The 15,673-nt window shown below is 42.6% G+C and overlaps 1 protein-coding gene across 1 annotated transcript in view; it reads right to left on the reverse strand.

Moving 5' to 3' along the window:
- Positions 1-26: 26 nt before the first annotated feature.
- Positions 27-15,673, reverse strand: part of GRIN3A (glutamate ionotropic receptor NMDA type subunit 3A) — a 216,105-nt gene continuing 200,458 nt past the window's right edge. Inside the window, exons 7-9 of the mRNA XM_056117035.1 lie at positions 6,432-6,596; positions 4,322-4,398; positions 27-384 (exon numbers count right to left, since the gene is read on the reverse strand). Coding sequence (XP_055973010.1) covers positions 45-384; positions 4,322-4,398; positions 6,432-6,596 — 582 coding nt within the window. The 3' untranslated portion in view covers positions 27-44. The remainder of the gene's footprint in view (positions 385-4,321; positions 4,399-6,431; positions 6,597-15,673) is intronic.

Raw genomic sequence — 15,673 nt, forward strand, 5'->3', positions numbered from 1 at the left:
GCCGGGGGACCCGCCTGGGGCGGCCTGGGGAGCAGCAAGATCACCTAGGATTCACAAGTCCAATTTGTCCTTTGATACTCCTCCAGCTCCGATTTCCTGCTCACAGCCAGCTGCAGCTCCTGCCGGATCACCTGGATCTGTTTCTCGAGCTCTGAGAGTTCCTGCATCACGGAGTTCCGTGCCCCGCTCAGGGAGTCTGCTTTCCCGTTGGTGGTCAGTGAGGCAGGGAGCTCTCTCTTCCGGGGCGGCAGAGGGATGTCCTGGGGGGGCTGGATGCCCAGCTGCTTCTGTCCTCCCTCTTCACTGAAGATGTACTTGCGAGGGTGGTCCTGACTCAAGTTGGAAGTATTCCACACGGTGAGCTGCTGGGGTCCCAGGTTAGATCTGGGAAGCAAAGAGACACTTGATTTTTATTTTTTACTTTTTTTTTTGGTTTTAATTCTTATTCTTTGGGTTTGAGAGGTCACACCTGGCTGTGTTCAGAGCTTACTCCTGGGATCACTCTTAGTAGTACTCAAGGGACGATTTGCAGTGCTAGTGATGGGTCCCCAGTGGGTCACGTGCAAAGTGCATACCTTACCCACTGTAACTACCTTTCCAGTCTCTCAAAGAGACACTTGAGATTTATTTTTCCTGCACTTCCAGTGTTCTTGGCGAGTCATTGCCTGGGCAAATAGAAAGGAGATGGGTGCTTTTCCAGATGAAGTAACCAAGTTAGAGAAATTTGCAGCTGCAGTGTTACAGAGACCAAAGGAGCTGACATTATTCTCTTCTTCTGGAGTGCATGGCTCATCCTTCTGATATTAACCTAAAACTGGGGTGGCTGTATGTATCATCTATATCATCTGCTGGGCTTCTGGATTTGAGTATAATATGTTCATCTCTGAAGAACCTTACATGCCTTTTTATTCCCTTCTGGTGGGTGAGGCCAGGGACAAGCTGTCTTGAAATGCTCTGTGGCTCTAAAGAAGCTGCTTCAGTCAAAGAAAAAGCATGTTTACTCAGTTGTTAGAGCAAGTGTGCAAGAGAATACTAATAGATATTACAAGTATCACTCCTTCCTAGTCTCACAAAACCACCCTGATGTTTTCCAATTGAGCTCAAGAATAAAAGATGCACAGAAGATGCAGGTTCCAGGAAAAAAAAGTTTCCCATTATTGGGATCTCTTTATGTGGTTTAGAATGACAGCTGAAGTCTCTAGCTTAAAAATGAAAACAAACTATGGAAGAAAACCTCAAGTTCTTGCTGAGATAATAAAAATCCAGTAGAAATCAATTCTCAATCCTCTTTAAGGCTACATCCCTCTCTCCTTCCCTCCACTACCATGGCAGAGAGATGGCAGCAGACAGCAAGAGAACTCTCCTACATAACCATGTGGGAGGCAGGGGAGGGGACAGGGGTCTTATTTCTACAACCAAGACTTTACTCCTGGACTCTCAGCTGCTAGGAGAAGGGGAAGAACCTGCAGGGAAAAGAGGAAGAGGAGGCATGATGAAGGCTTGACTCATATAATAAGACAAAAACAGAATGCGGCTAATAGAGTGATTCAGTTTGTTTGTCCTGGGGTAGGTTACAAAAGTGGCTGCAATACTTTATTCCTCCCTTGTCTACCCATGTCTTTCTGTAAAGTGATTTTGCAACCAGAAACTGTGTTCAAGGGGATGCAGTGAAAAAAGAACTTTCATTCACTATTGGTGAAAATGTAAACTGGTTCAGTTCCTACAGAAAGTGGCATAGAGATATAGCAAAAATTAAAAATAGAAGACCTTTGTGACCCACTGATTCTGATCCTTAGTATCTATCCCAAGAACACAAAATCATTAATTATAAAAGATGTATACACAGTCATGTTCATTTCAATGCTATTTACAATAGCTAAGATATGGACACAACTAAGAGCCCAGTGACTGATGGATAAAAAATTGTGGTGTGTGTACACAATGGAATGTACTCAGTGATAAATAAAGAAGATATAGCATCTTTTGTTCCAACTTGGGTGGAGCTAGAGAGATCATGTTAAGCTAAAGTAGTCAGAGAGAGAAGAACAAATGCTGGATGATCTCATTAATAAGTGGGATATAAAAAAATCAAATCAAAGGAATGAACAATATCTAATAACAACAATCCTTTGAACTTTGAATACAGAGTTAAAGTCAACAACAGATAGAAGAGGAAGATGTAGACTAGAAAATACATTTATAGTACTGTAGTATATTTATTAATATTGTAAGTTTACACTCTTTTTAGAGACTCTATGTGTAAATAATCCCATAGGAAATGTGGGTCCAAAAGAAGCCAAGAGGGTTTATTCTGTCTTAGTTCCTTTTGAAGTCAAAGGTTTCGGAAGAAAATCTTACAAGAAAAGTGGGTAAGTTGAGTGAAAGACACATTTGGCTCTTGGTTTAAGTAAGAGAGATGTAAATAGGAATCACATCACGGTTGGAATCAGGATCACAGGGCTTCTTGTTTCTGTTAAGTTGGAAAACAAATGTGCTTTCATTATGGGACGAGTCTTTTCTGCTAGGCCTTCTTGTGTTCCTCTGGTTGAACACTTATGTTAAAAATAATTATAGAAAAAAAATAAATGTAACGTGACATAGAACAGCTGTGACCTGATTAGTCTACAGCTTGAGCTAACAGAGCTGCAATTTAACGCAGGCATACCCCAGGCTGAGAGGAATGGGGGGCTGGGGAGCTCCCTGACTGCAATGAGAGACTTAAGAGATCATGGAAATGGTTGTGACAAGCTAGAGGCAAATTAGTGGGAGGCCGACCGCAGCAATCCCAGAGGTGGTACAAGCCATGAAAATGAATCATGTTTTCACTCCCTTTCCCCTTTCCTCTATTTTGAATAAGAAGTGTGAATGTCAGATTTCCAAATTGCCCAGAAAGCAAAGCCAGGAGCAGAGGAGCTGCCACAGATGACAGAGTTGCTTGCGGGTGATGCCCTGCACAGAGGCCTCTGGGCACAGGAGGAACCAGAGGGCTGGCCAGGAGCCAGACCAAGTGTATCTGACATTTTTTAGCCACCACAGGTCAGGCATCCACAAGCTGGATGTGGGGAAGGAGCAGAGTTTCAATTTTCAGATGTCAACTATGCATTTAATGCTTGTTACTTCCTATTAATGAGATGCTCTTTTACGGGGAGTTGGTAGAAAGAGTTCCAGGAAATGGATTAAGTAGAACATGTCTGTTGCATATTTCAAATATTCCAGGAGTGCTATAAAGGAGGGGGGAATGGAAAGTGCCCCCAAAGCAAAGTTGCATGAAATTAATTGCCTGCTATGCTCATGAATTGTCTTACATAGTTCTGTATATAATAACTTCTAATATTCTTACGGATTACCTTAATTTCAGGGTTCTGCATATGTTATATCATTTAATTCTGTTTTTGATGGGGACAGGCTATGGGCTACACCTGGCTGTGCTCAGGGCTTACTCCTGACTATGCTCAGGATTACACCTTGTGGGGTTTAGGAGACCCATATGGGGTGCTGGAGATGTGACCCAGTTCTGCTGTGTGCAAGGGAAGAACCTTATTGGTGATTGTATTTTTCTGATTCTCTCATTTACTTTTTATGCAATTCTGGGAAGCTGACAAAGCTTTAACTTCAAATTCACAAATGAGTAAGTGGAGACACAGGGAGATTAAACAAATAGCTTGTCTAAGGTTATATATAATACAAGTGTCAGAAACAGGATTTGGATCCAGATACCTAGACTCTGCAGCTACACTTTAAACCCTGAGATGTATCATCTAAGCTGCATTTCATTATCCACCATGCCTTCATTGTGTTGATTTTATTTCTGTTTGAAACCACATACATTTATAGAGGCTTTGTTTATAAAGACAGAATCCTGAAGTGACCTGGATTATTTAAGTATAAAGCTTTGGTTACATATTTAAATTTCTTTTTTGTTTGTTTTTTTCAGGAGGCAGGCATACCCAGCAATTCTCAAGGTTACTTCTGGCTCTATCCTCAGGAATTACTCTTGAATGTGCTCAGGGAACTATGTGGAATGCTAGGGATTGAACATAAATTGGCCATGTGCATGGCAAACACCTTGTACCCTGTACTATCTCTCTGGTCTAAACTTCATTTTCAAAAAAGTGTTTTGGAGAACCACACCCAGTGGTGCTCAAGGCTCTCATGGCTCTGTGTTCAGAGATAACTCCTGACAGGGCTCGAGGGACCATATGGAGTCCCAAGGAGTGAACTATTTGCAAGGCAAGTGTCCTACCCACTATGCTATCTCTCTGGTTTTCATAAACTTCATTTTTTTAAGTTATACAAATATCTGGCATTAGCCTCTTCTTACCTCTTTTCCACACGTTTGGTCTTGAAGCGCTGCTGCTTTTCCTCTACAAATGAGGCATTCAGTGCTCTGTGTAATCTCTGGTGGAAAGAACAGATTCACAAAGAGGATCATTAGAAACTCAGGTGACAGGACAAGGAACTGTCTGAGATGGAACAACATACCTTTGTCTCCACAAAACTCGAATCTTTTATCGAATTCCCAGGGATGCCCGAAAACAAATCAGCTCTCAGCTCAAACTCTCAGGAGAACAATAATTCGTGATTATTATTCTCCCTAGAGGAACTAAAAGTCAATTTGAGAGGAAGCTCAGAATTACTCTGGGTGGTAAGAAGTTTCCTGAAGCAGAATGGAGCTCTCACAAGGAATGTTTGCTACAGGCAAGTCAGAAACTTCAGTTTGGGGGCCAGGAGATAGCTTAGGGTCGCGGCACATGTCTAGCAAGCACAAGACTTCTGGTTTAGTTTAACCCCTGCCATTATCTGATGTGACCCTACATAGGGCTAGGAATGGACCCAAGTGCCCTGAATGTTGTTGGGATCCCATCCTTGATCCTCCAAAAGCAAACAAAGGAAACAGCAAACCCCTTCAGTGTCTATTTCTGAGAAGCCCGGAGAAGGAAAAAGGACTTGAGAATGACATTAAAACTACTGTAACTATCTCACGGTGATGCAATAAAAAAACTAAACAAACAAACACAAAATAACAACCAAAAACCCCAAAAAACTATTGACACATAAAGGAGAACACAGATTATGAGCAGAACCCAACTTTGGAGACCAAATACTTCCTAGGGCGAAGTGATCGGAGGGTTCAAATGATTGAGATCTATCTAGGAAAACCTAAACAACTGACTGTGTTTACAAAGCGGGAGCTGCCTGAGATGACATGCAGGGGGCCAAAGTGACAGAAGTGGCACCTTGCTGAGGGTGGGGCCAGCTCTGGTGCCCCTGGAGGCAGAAGGGTGCCCATTCAGAGTGGTCAGGGTGCTCCTCTGGACTCACCTCTCACCATGATCTCACGAAACTACCCCCTTTGAGCCCCTGCAGCCTAAGGAAGTCTTCTGTGTCTGTTTTGACCTTTCTTTGTGCCCATTTTCTCAGGGAGAGACATGCCAATGTGTGTGTCTGTGTGGGTGGTTGGCCTGACTTTTTCCTACAAGTGAATGCTGGTGTCAGTTGGACCTCAAAGAAAGCTCCTGGCCCACATAACTTGATCTTGGCATTGGTAGACCTCAAACCTCTGAACCAAAATAAACCCAGAACAAAATAACACAAAAACCCACAGGAAACAAGAGAGAGAGAAAAAGAGAGAGAGAGAGAGAGAGAGAGAGAGAGAGAGAGAGAGAGAAGAAAGAAGGGAAGAAAGGAAGAAAGAAGGGAAGAAAAGAAGAAAGAAGGGAAGAAAGGAAGAAAGAAGGGAAGAAAGGAAGAAAGAAAAGATGGAGGCAGAGGGTAACAGAGGAAGGAAGGAAGGCAAAGAAAGAAAAAATCAAGCAAGCAAGCAGGAAAGTCTGTAGGGAAAACGTTTTTCATATCTTTAGATTGTCACCCTTTGGTATTAGTGTTTCCCAAGAGACATTCATGGGGTCAGGGGACACTGCTGGTGACACTCAGCAAACTGGACCCATGGTACAATGCAAGGACCTGAGAATGCAGTGCCCCCTGAGTCCTGTGTGGCTGAGGACCACCAAGGTCCCCAGAGGTGCTCAGGGCTTCCAGGGCTGCACCCGACTATGCACCTGGCTCTTCTAAGGAGTCCTTGCGGTGCCAATAATCAGCTCTGGCACATGCACCCTAACTCCTCTATCTCCTGGGTTCTCAGGTTGTGACTCTTATTTGAAACCAGGTTAGAAACAATTCTGTTCTTTCCATCATGAGCAATACCGATTCTAGAAAAGGAAATTGAAACATGAAGGAAGAGCTGCAGTTCAAAGGTAATTGCGGCAAAGGACTTCACGGAATTGAATTACTTATTTCCTACAAAAAGTGTCTACAGCACCTGTTTCCCCATGGTACTTTAACATTCCTCAGTCTGACTTAAGGCTCTCAATCCTCCCCTTCCTGGGACTCTGACATGGAAGAAGGTTGGGGCAAGATACCGGGCCACTCACCTGACTGGTGTGGAGCCAGTACTGCAGCTTGGATTTGTTCTTGATTCGTGGGAGCAGCAGCCTGTACACAATGTGCTCACCGATGGTGGTCAAGATGGACAGACCGAATCCGACGCACAGCAGCACGAAGAGTCCAGAGAAGTGTTTGATGCCCATCTGAAGGGTCTGTGGATGAACAGCAAAGCTAAGGCCATGAACACATTGCTGCTGAGCTCCATACTCACTCACTCAACTCTCAGAGGCGGACACCAGTGTTCAATATGTGCTTTGCACTCCATAGGCAATCCAGCAGACTGCCCAGCTGCTGGCACATTCCTGGGTGCTGGCCACAGAGTAATCAATGGTAAAAATGGTTCCCGCAGCTGTGCAGAGGTTTCTGTATCTTCTACCGTCTTTTAAAGACAGGTTACGAGGAACCAATCTTTATTTCTACTTCTTTAATGTCTATTTTTTTTTCTCTGGGTCCCATCTGGTGATGCTCAGGGCTTACTCCTGGCTCTACACTAAGGAATTACTCCTGGTAGTGCTTGGAGGACATATGGGATGCCGGGGATTGAATCTGGGTCGGTTGAGGCAAACAAACTACCCATTGTACTATTGCTCCAGTCCCTTCATTCCTACTTCTTTTTTTTCTTTGATAATATTTTATTTTATTTTTTAAAAAGTTTTTAGTGAAATACCATGAGGTACAGTTGCAGACTTACAAATTTTTGTGCTTGAGTTTCAGTTATACAATGATCGAGTACCCATCCCTCCACCAGTGCCCACTCTCCACCACGAATGATCCCAGTATCCCTCCCATCCCCCCATCCCACCCTGCCTCTGTGACAGGGCGTTCCCTTTTGCTCTCTCTCCCCTTTTGGGTGCTCTGGTTTGCAAAAAAGGCATTGAGTGGCAATCAAGTTTGGTCTATAGTCTACTTTCAGCATGCATCTCTCATTCTGGTAGGATCCTCCCAACATCCTTTATTTGGTGCTCCCTTCTCTATCTGAGCTGCCTTTTCCTCTAGCATGTGCGGCTAGCCTCCAAGCCATGGAGTGAACCTCCTGGTATTTATCTTGGCTATTCTTGGGTGTTAGTCTACTATTTTGTTAATTTATATTCCCCAGATGATTGCAATATTTCTATGTCTGTTCCTCTCTTTCTGACTCATTTCACTTAGCATGATGCTTTTCATGAAGTACTACTTGTATGTAAATTTCATGACTTCATCTTTTCTAACAGCTGCATAGTACTCCATTGTGTAGATGTACCAAAGTTTCTTTAACCAGTCATCTGTTCTCGGGCACTCGGATGTTTTCCAGATTTCGGCTATTGTGAACAGTGCAGCAATGAACATAGAAGTGCAGATGTCATTTCGACTGTACTTTTTTGCCTCTCCGGATTATATTCCCAGAAGTGGTATTGCTGGGTCAAATGGGAGCTCAATTTCTAATTTTTTGAGAATTTCTTTCATTCCTACTTCTAAGGGAATCTTTTCAGTAAACGCTTTCCAACTGGGGAAAATTAATATATTCACTTAATATACTAAAGCATTTGATGTTTATCAAGAGGAAATAAAAACTCCCCTAGGGATACAGAATGAATAGGTTTAAGGGGAAAAGATGATGAGTTCGACAATTTCCAAATTTAGATCTGGCAGGGTACATAAGAACCATCTAGTTCCTCGGTTCTTAAATTGTGAGTCGTGAACCCACAAGGAGTGACATAAACTGAAAGTGGGGGTTACAAAATATTTGGCAACAGTTTCTGAATGTACAATGACCAAAAAAAACCTAAAGTCAGCTGAATAATGAATCCAAAGTGTTTCTGGCAGTGCCTCCTACGTGGGTGAAAAGGGGCTAAAAGTGGAACAGGTTCAAGAAAACCTGATTAATAAATGCCCCCATTTCATAGATGAGGTGCCAGAGTCTGGAAGAGTGATGGAACTGAGCCAGATCAAAAAGCTAGACAATCATAGAGGAGGAAGAGAAGTTACAATACTTACTACTTATTTATGCTTACTTTTGTCAGGTGTTTGATTGCTTGTTTTTTTCTGGTTTTATTTTGAGTGTTTTGGGTTATACCTGGCACTGATCAGGGCTTACTCCTATCTCTATGCTCAGGGATCACTCCTGGAGGTGCTCGGGGGCCCATATGTGATGCTGGGGATAGAACTATGGTCAACAGAATGCAAGGAAAGTGCCTTGCTTGCTATACTATATTTTTGACTTACCTTGCCTTTATAATCTTGCTTTGTAGCTGAAGAAACTACAAAGTACCAGTAGCTTTGAAAGGACAAAGTTGGTGTCTAAATTCATGTCGGTGTAGCTCTTTTGCTATTAAAGAATCAGCCACAGATACAGCTACAGCTGAAGCAGGCACTTTGCTAATTGATTTACAGACACTAAGAAAACCCTCACATAGGCCTGGAGAGACAGTACAGGAGCTAAAGTGCTTTCTTTGCACGCTAACACTAGCATTGCATGAGCACAGAACTGAGAGTTGCCCTTAGCATCACTGGGTATGGCCTCAATACTGCAGGCCCAAAGTGAAAAGAATAGAAAAAGAAAACCTTCACGTATATCCTACTGAACATATTTTATTCAGTTGCTGACATCAATGACAAGGAAATTCCCACAGAAGGAAAGGCATTTGAGACACCAAGGACCTACTGTGTGTCAGACACTCCTCTAAGTACCAAGGACTGGATTAACTCCCAGCCTTTCGGTATGGAGATTTCTCAAAACTGTAAGAATAGAACTCATATATGACAAGTGCTTCAACTTCTTTTTTTTCACAATACTAAATAATTTATTTTATTTTTTTATCACTCAAATACAGACTTTCCCCCAAATACTTAAGTGGCTTCAGTGTGGTAGAATGCATTTGTCGATAATTTACTAGCCAGTGCATTCTTAAGTTGAAGGTCATTTGATCATTATTTACAAAGTCCATTCAAAGAGTCGAGAGATTGTTAATCTTATTTGTAAGCCACTTCTACATTTTTTATTTCTTTTTTATTTAAAAAAAAATTGAATCACTGTGAAATACAGTTACAAAGCTTTCATGTTTGAGGTTTAGTCATACAATAATCAAACACCCATCCTTTCACCAGTGCACATTTTCCACAACCAATGTCCCCAGTATCTGCCCCTCCCATCCCAACCCTCTCCCTGCCATAGGGCAGACAATTTCCCCCATAATCTCTCTCTCCTTTTGGACATTATGGTTTATAACATAGGTACTGAGAGGCTATCACGTTTGGTCCTTTATCTACTTTCAGCACATATCTTCCATCCCTAGGGATCCCTCTAACCATTATTGACTTAGTGATCCCCTCACTATTCCAGCTGCCTTCTCCTCCAACTCATGAGGCAGGCTTCCAACTATGGAGAAAAATTCCTGGCCCTTGTATCTATTGTCCTTGGATGTCAGTCTCATATCATGTTATTTTATATTCCACTAGTGAGTGTATTCATTCTATGTCTGTCCCTCTGACTCATTTCAATTAGCATGATACTCTCCACTTATAAACAAATTTCATGACTTCATCTTTCCTAACAGTTTCATAGTATTCTATTGTGTAGATATACCAAAGTTTCTTTATTTTATTTATTTTATTTTTTTATTAGTGCATGCAGCCAACATGGCTGACCCAAGTTCAATTCCTCCACCCCTCTCGGAGAGTTGGCAAGCTACCGAGAGTATCTTGCCCGCCTGGCAAAGCCTGGCAAGCTCCTCGTGATGTATTCGATATGCCAAACACAGTAACAACAAGTCTCATAATGGAGATGTTACTGGGCCCGCTCGAGCAAATTGATGAACAATGGGAAGACAGTGACAATGACAGTTTTTATTTCTGAAACATCATGAGGTACAGTTGTAGACTTAGAAACTTTGGTGCTTGGGTTTCAGTTATACAGTGATTGAGTACCCATCTCTCCACCAGTGCACATTCTCCACCACAAATGATCCCAGTAGCCCTCCCACCCCCCCAACCAATCCCCCCAGTCACCCCCACCCCACCCTGCCTCTGTGGCAGGGCATTCCCTTTTGCTTTCTCTTTCCTTTAGGGTGTTGTGGTTTTCAATAGAGGTATTGAGTGGCCATCATGTTCAGTCTAGTCTACTTTTAGCACACATCTCGCGTCCTGAACAAATTTTCCAAACACCCTTTACTTGGTGTTTCCTTCTCTATCTGAGCTGCCTTTTCCCCCAGTATGTGCTTCTGGGTTCCAAGCCTTGGAGCAGAACTCCTGGTACTTATTTCAACTATTCTTGGGTGTATGTCTACCATTCTGTTACTTTATATTCCCCAGATGAGTGCAGTCTTTCTATGTCTGTCCCTCTCTTTCTGACTCATTTCACTTAGCAGGATGCTTTCAATGTAGAACCACTTGTATGCAAATTTCATGACTTCATCTTTTCTAACAGCTGCATAGTATTCCATTGTGTAGATGTACCAAAGTTTCTTTAACCAGTCATCTGTTCTTAGGCACTCGGGTTGTTTCCAGATTCTGGCTATTGTGAACAGTGCTGCAATGAACATACAGGTGCAAATGTCATTTTTACTGTGTTTTTTTTCACCTTTGGGATATATTCCCAGAAGTGATATTGCTGGGTCATATGGAAGCTCAATTTCTAGTTTTTAAAGAAATGTCCATATTGTTTTCCAAAATGGCTGGACCAGTCGGCATTCCCACTAACAATGAAAGAGTCTCTTTCTCCCCACATTCACACCAGCACTGGTTGTTCTTTTTGATGTATGCCAGTGTCTGTGGTGTAAGATGATATCTCACTGTTGTTTTGATTTGAATATCCCTGATGATTAGCGATGTAGAGCATTTGGAGATGCAATTCAATCAGGGAGTTGACATTTTGAATCTACAGTTTTAACCATTCTCTCCACCTGTATCTACTCCCCATATTCGATAAATAGCTAGCCAGTCATGAAGACAGGATATCTATCTGGGCTGGGGTTGGGATAACAGGGATCAGAGGCAGATCTTGGAGACTTCAGATATTGGTACAGATTGAGCCATTGAATCTCCTTCCTCTTGATGGTACTTTAGGCAGTGGCCTTGGATCAAAGATTATACTAGAATCTCCCTTGAGAAGGAAAGACTAAAAATGACTCAGAGTACAGAGGATGCATGAGCCCTAGGATTCTGAGACACAGACAGGAAATCTAGGCAGTGTGCCTGAGAATGCAGGCAGAAGTCCAGACCCAGGGAAGCAGGAATCTGGTGTGGAAAAGGTGAGTGCGGTGCTGTGCCACATGTGTGGAGCACAGCCAGCACCTCTGCTGTTTGCAACCCTTGGCGCTGACCACACCAGTGCATGCAAGCTCTGGGATGAGTGTGTGTGACCCTCAGTGAGCACAATGAAAGGTGTAGGAGCACTGTGTCCAGAAAGTGGGGCACCCGTTTGGTTAGCACATGTGTGGTTCCCACAGTGACTCCAGGTGAGTACTAAGCAGAATAAGTGCAAGCACCACAACTAAAAGTGGGTGCCCCCCGGGCAAACACCACAGCCAAGTATGTGTCATTGTAACCAGTGTAACCTCTGGGCGCATCACAATAACCAAGTGGGCAAGTGCCACACAATACATGTGCAAAGACAGCAACAGAAGGAAGGGGAAAAACTCCTTTATTGTTTGGGGGAACCACAACCAATGGTGTCCAGGGCTTATTTCTAGTTCTGAGCTCAGGGATCACTCCTGGTGGTTCTCAGGAGCCTGTATGTGGTGTTGGGGACCAAATCCAAGTGAGGCACATGCAAGCAAGCATTTTACTCACCGTATGATCTTTCTGGCTCTGGAGAAATATATCCTAACTTTAAAAAAAATGATGTGCTCTAAGGCTAAAGAGAGTGTTCAATGGACTGATGCACATGCTTTGCACGCAGGAAGTCTTGTTCAGTTTTGTGAAAACTGAACAACCTGGGAGTAACCCTTGAGCAGAGTTGGAGATAGGAGTGACCCTTGAGCAGAATTGCTATCACCACTAGGCACTATCCCAACACAAAACTAAACAGAAAGAATGTGCTAAATGCCATTTACGCATATTTTATGATCTTAAATGTTTAGAAATTCTTCTAAACTAGGTATTATTATTCCCCTTTTACATTTGAGGAAACAGATTTTATAGGGATCAAACCTTATCCAAGAGCATATAAACAAATAAATGGGGGAACGAGGGTTATATGTTGTCAAAGTGCACATGGCCTTTAAAGCAAAAAACATTTATAGATACTCTTTTCTGTATGAAATCTTACTGGTATATTTCCTGTAGCACCTTGAAAAAATTTTTTTATTCAAAACACCCTCTGAATTCAAAATCTGCTATATTCTTTCTGCCTGTGAGCACCAATGAAAATGTTTAAATTGTGTCTGACTCCAAGTGATAAGACATGCAGCTGCAGATGTAATTCAGTTGTTCCTCCCCCAGGACCACACCATGTAAATGTGCTATGCGTCAGATACGTGTATCTACTCTACATCATCAAGTGAAAATATTTTTTAATCAAGTGGCACTGACTCAATTTGGCTCTTATCATTGGTCTGAGAAAGAAGAGATGCAATGAATATTCATTGTCAAATATTTAAAATAAACTTAAGTGACACAGACAAAATGGTAAGGTTGTTGCACATGACATCTGTAGAAACATCATATTCAGAAGTGCCAGCAGTCTCATGGTGCCCAGCTATAAAAAATGAAAGCAAAGAGAATAAAAAAAACCACATAGGGATTTTCCTCCTCCTTCAGCTCACTGCTTTATCTGCAGTTTCATTTTATGGACTACAGCCATGTCCAGTCAGGCATTGCATCACATTATGGTCAATGGCAGACCATAGAGATGATGGTTCCAACGGATTAGAGCATATCTCTAAGGTATGTAGGAGGTTATGCCACATATGTTTATGCAATTATACTCTGCTATTCATGCAATGACAAAATTGCTTAATGAAGTATTTCTTAGAACATATCTCTGTTCATTAAACCTGACCACTTTTCCTTGGAGCCAAGGAAAGAAGATGGCTTCAGAATTTAGACTCCACCATCTGGAAATTCACTAACACACCTCTGGGAATCAATAAGATTCACATAAATGGAAATTCTTATACTATCAAATGTGCTGATTCATTTCGGTTCAGACCAACAGTGATATGAAGAGGTCAAGAGCACCAATTTGGTTACTACTCAAACGTTACTTTGCATTTTTCTCAAAAGTGGACACTTGAAAAATGGTAACAGGACTAGTTCTCAACCTACAGCAAGTAATATAGTTCATGTATTTTGCTCATTATTTTCCTTACAGGTTACTAAGACCCTGAACTAAACCTCCCTTGCCCTCCCCATTCATATCTCCCAAACACACAACAATGTCCCTTTTTTCTGCTCTCTAAAGAGGTCAGGAAGTTTTCCCATTTTGTTCACTGCATAGACCCAGATGCTAGAGCATCACCTAGTGTAGGATAACGGTTTGTCCTTCCTGCATAGCCTCAGGTAGCTTAGGTTTATTGAGTTGCTCCCATCACAGTACTCCCATTCCTCTGTTTATTTGTAATTTCTTTCTTTGTGCTCTGTTGACTTGTAAATATTGTGTTTCTCTTCTCCCTAAGTCCTTTGCATAGTTTCAGAGCAATGTCCTTTTTGTATGTACGCAAGAAGACAGTATATGCTATACTTTTGTAACGTGACTCTCAGTGATATTTTCCTCCTGGGCATCTGTTCTCTCCACCTAAGCCTCAGCTGCCCTTACTTCCTAGCACCCCCAAAAGCAGGGTCCCGATGAGGGACTGGATGGAACCTGGGCAAGTGGTAAGTTATGTGCTACCCTGGCATCGAGACAGGCCTGACCAAAGTGCCATAACGCTTAACTTTAAGAGCTTGGACATGGACAAATGCTGTCATGATCCAAAAACTAATAACTAGATTCGAACACTGCTAGGGTTAGGAATGATTAGTCTGGCCTGAGTGCTGTAGTCTGAGTCTGTGGCAAGATGTTCCTAGGAGAGCTGCCCCTCAAGCCTCAATGTGTATCTTACTGTGTCCATACAAAAATAACTAATATTAAGATGTTGATAGAGTTATTGGACTGAGGAAAGGAGAAAAACACCTTAAGAGGTATTTTGACCCGGGGTGGTCAGGAAAGGCTTTGGAATACCCCTAGGTGTTATTTCTGCTCTAGATCCTGATGGCCCTCAGGAAGGGCTTTCTTATGTTGATTTTGCTACCAGACTGGGTGCAGTGTCAGCCCAGAGTGCTGGGGAGTTGGAGAGACAAGAGAGTTGGAGAGATGAGAGAGAGAGCAGGGCACCAAGATGGAGTGTGGCGAGATTAGCAAGGGGGACAGCGGGAGAAAAATGTAGAAGAAGAATACAGGAGCAGGCACATGGAGAGAGAGAGACTAGGCTTGCAAGATCGAGTGCGGAGAGAAGATCAGGAGAGACAGGAGGAGATGGGAATGGGGGGGCAGTGTGAGACTAGAATGGCGGGCTCAGAGAGACTGGGGCAGGCCCGGGGGGAGGGGGGGGAGAATGGAATAAATGGCATCTTATTAATCAACTGACTTGACCCTCATTTCCTCCACTGTCTGCCCCATGACCTGGGCCTCCCTGAACATGAGTGCCTAGGGGAAAAGCCATCAGGGCCTCCCCCGTGGCCGCCCCAGAGTTATTATACGCTAGCATGTATTAAATGTATAAGAACTATGTGTTTGCATTCGACAAGGGATTGATATCAAGGATATACAAAGTACTGGTTGAACTCCACAAGAAGAAAACATCCAACCCCATAAAAAAATGGGCAACAAAATGAATAGAAACTTTCTCAAAGAAGAAATCCGAATGGCTAAAAGGCACATGAGAAAATGCTCTACATCATTAATCATCAGGGAGATGCAGATCAAAACAACAATGAGGTATCATTTCACACCACAGAGACTGGCCCACATCCAAAAGAACAAAAACAATCGATGCTGGCGCAGATGTGGTGAGAACGGGACACTCCTTCACCGCTGGTGGGAATGCCGACTGGTTCAGCCCTTCTGGAAAACAGTATGGATGATTCTCAAAAAATTAGAAATCAAGCTCCCATTTGACCCAGCAATACCACTTCTGGGAATATATCCTAGAGAGGTAAAAAAAAGTATAGTCGAAGTGACATCTGCACTTGTTTTTTCTTTGCAGCAGGCTTTACAATAGCCAGAATCTGGAAAAAACCTGAGTTCCCAAGAACAGATGACTGGTTAAAGAAA

This window comes from Sorex fumeus, unplaced genomic scaffold (assembly GCF_029834395.1).
Source record: "Sorex fumeus unplaced genomic scaffold, SorFum_2.1 ptg000034l, whole genome shotgun sequence".
Taxonomy (NCBI): Eukaryota; Metazoa; Chordata; class Mammalia; order Eulipotyphla; family Soricidae; genus Sorex; species Sorex fumeus.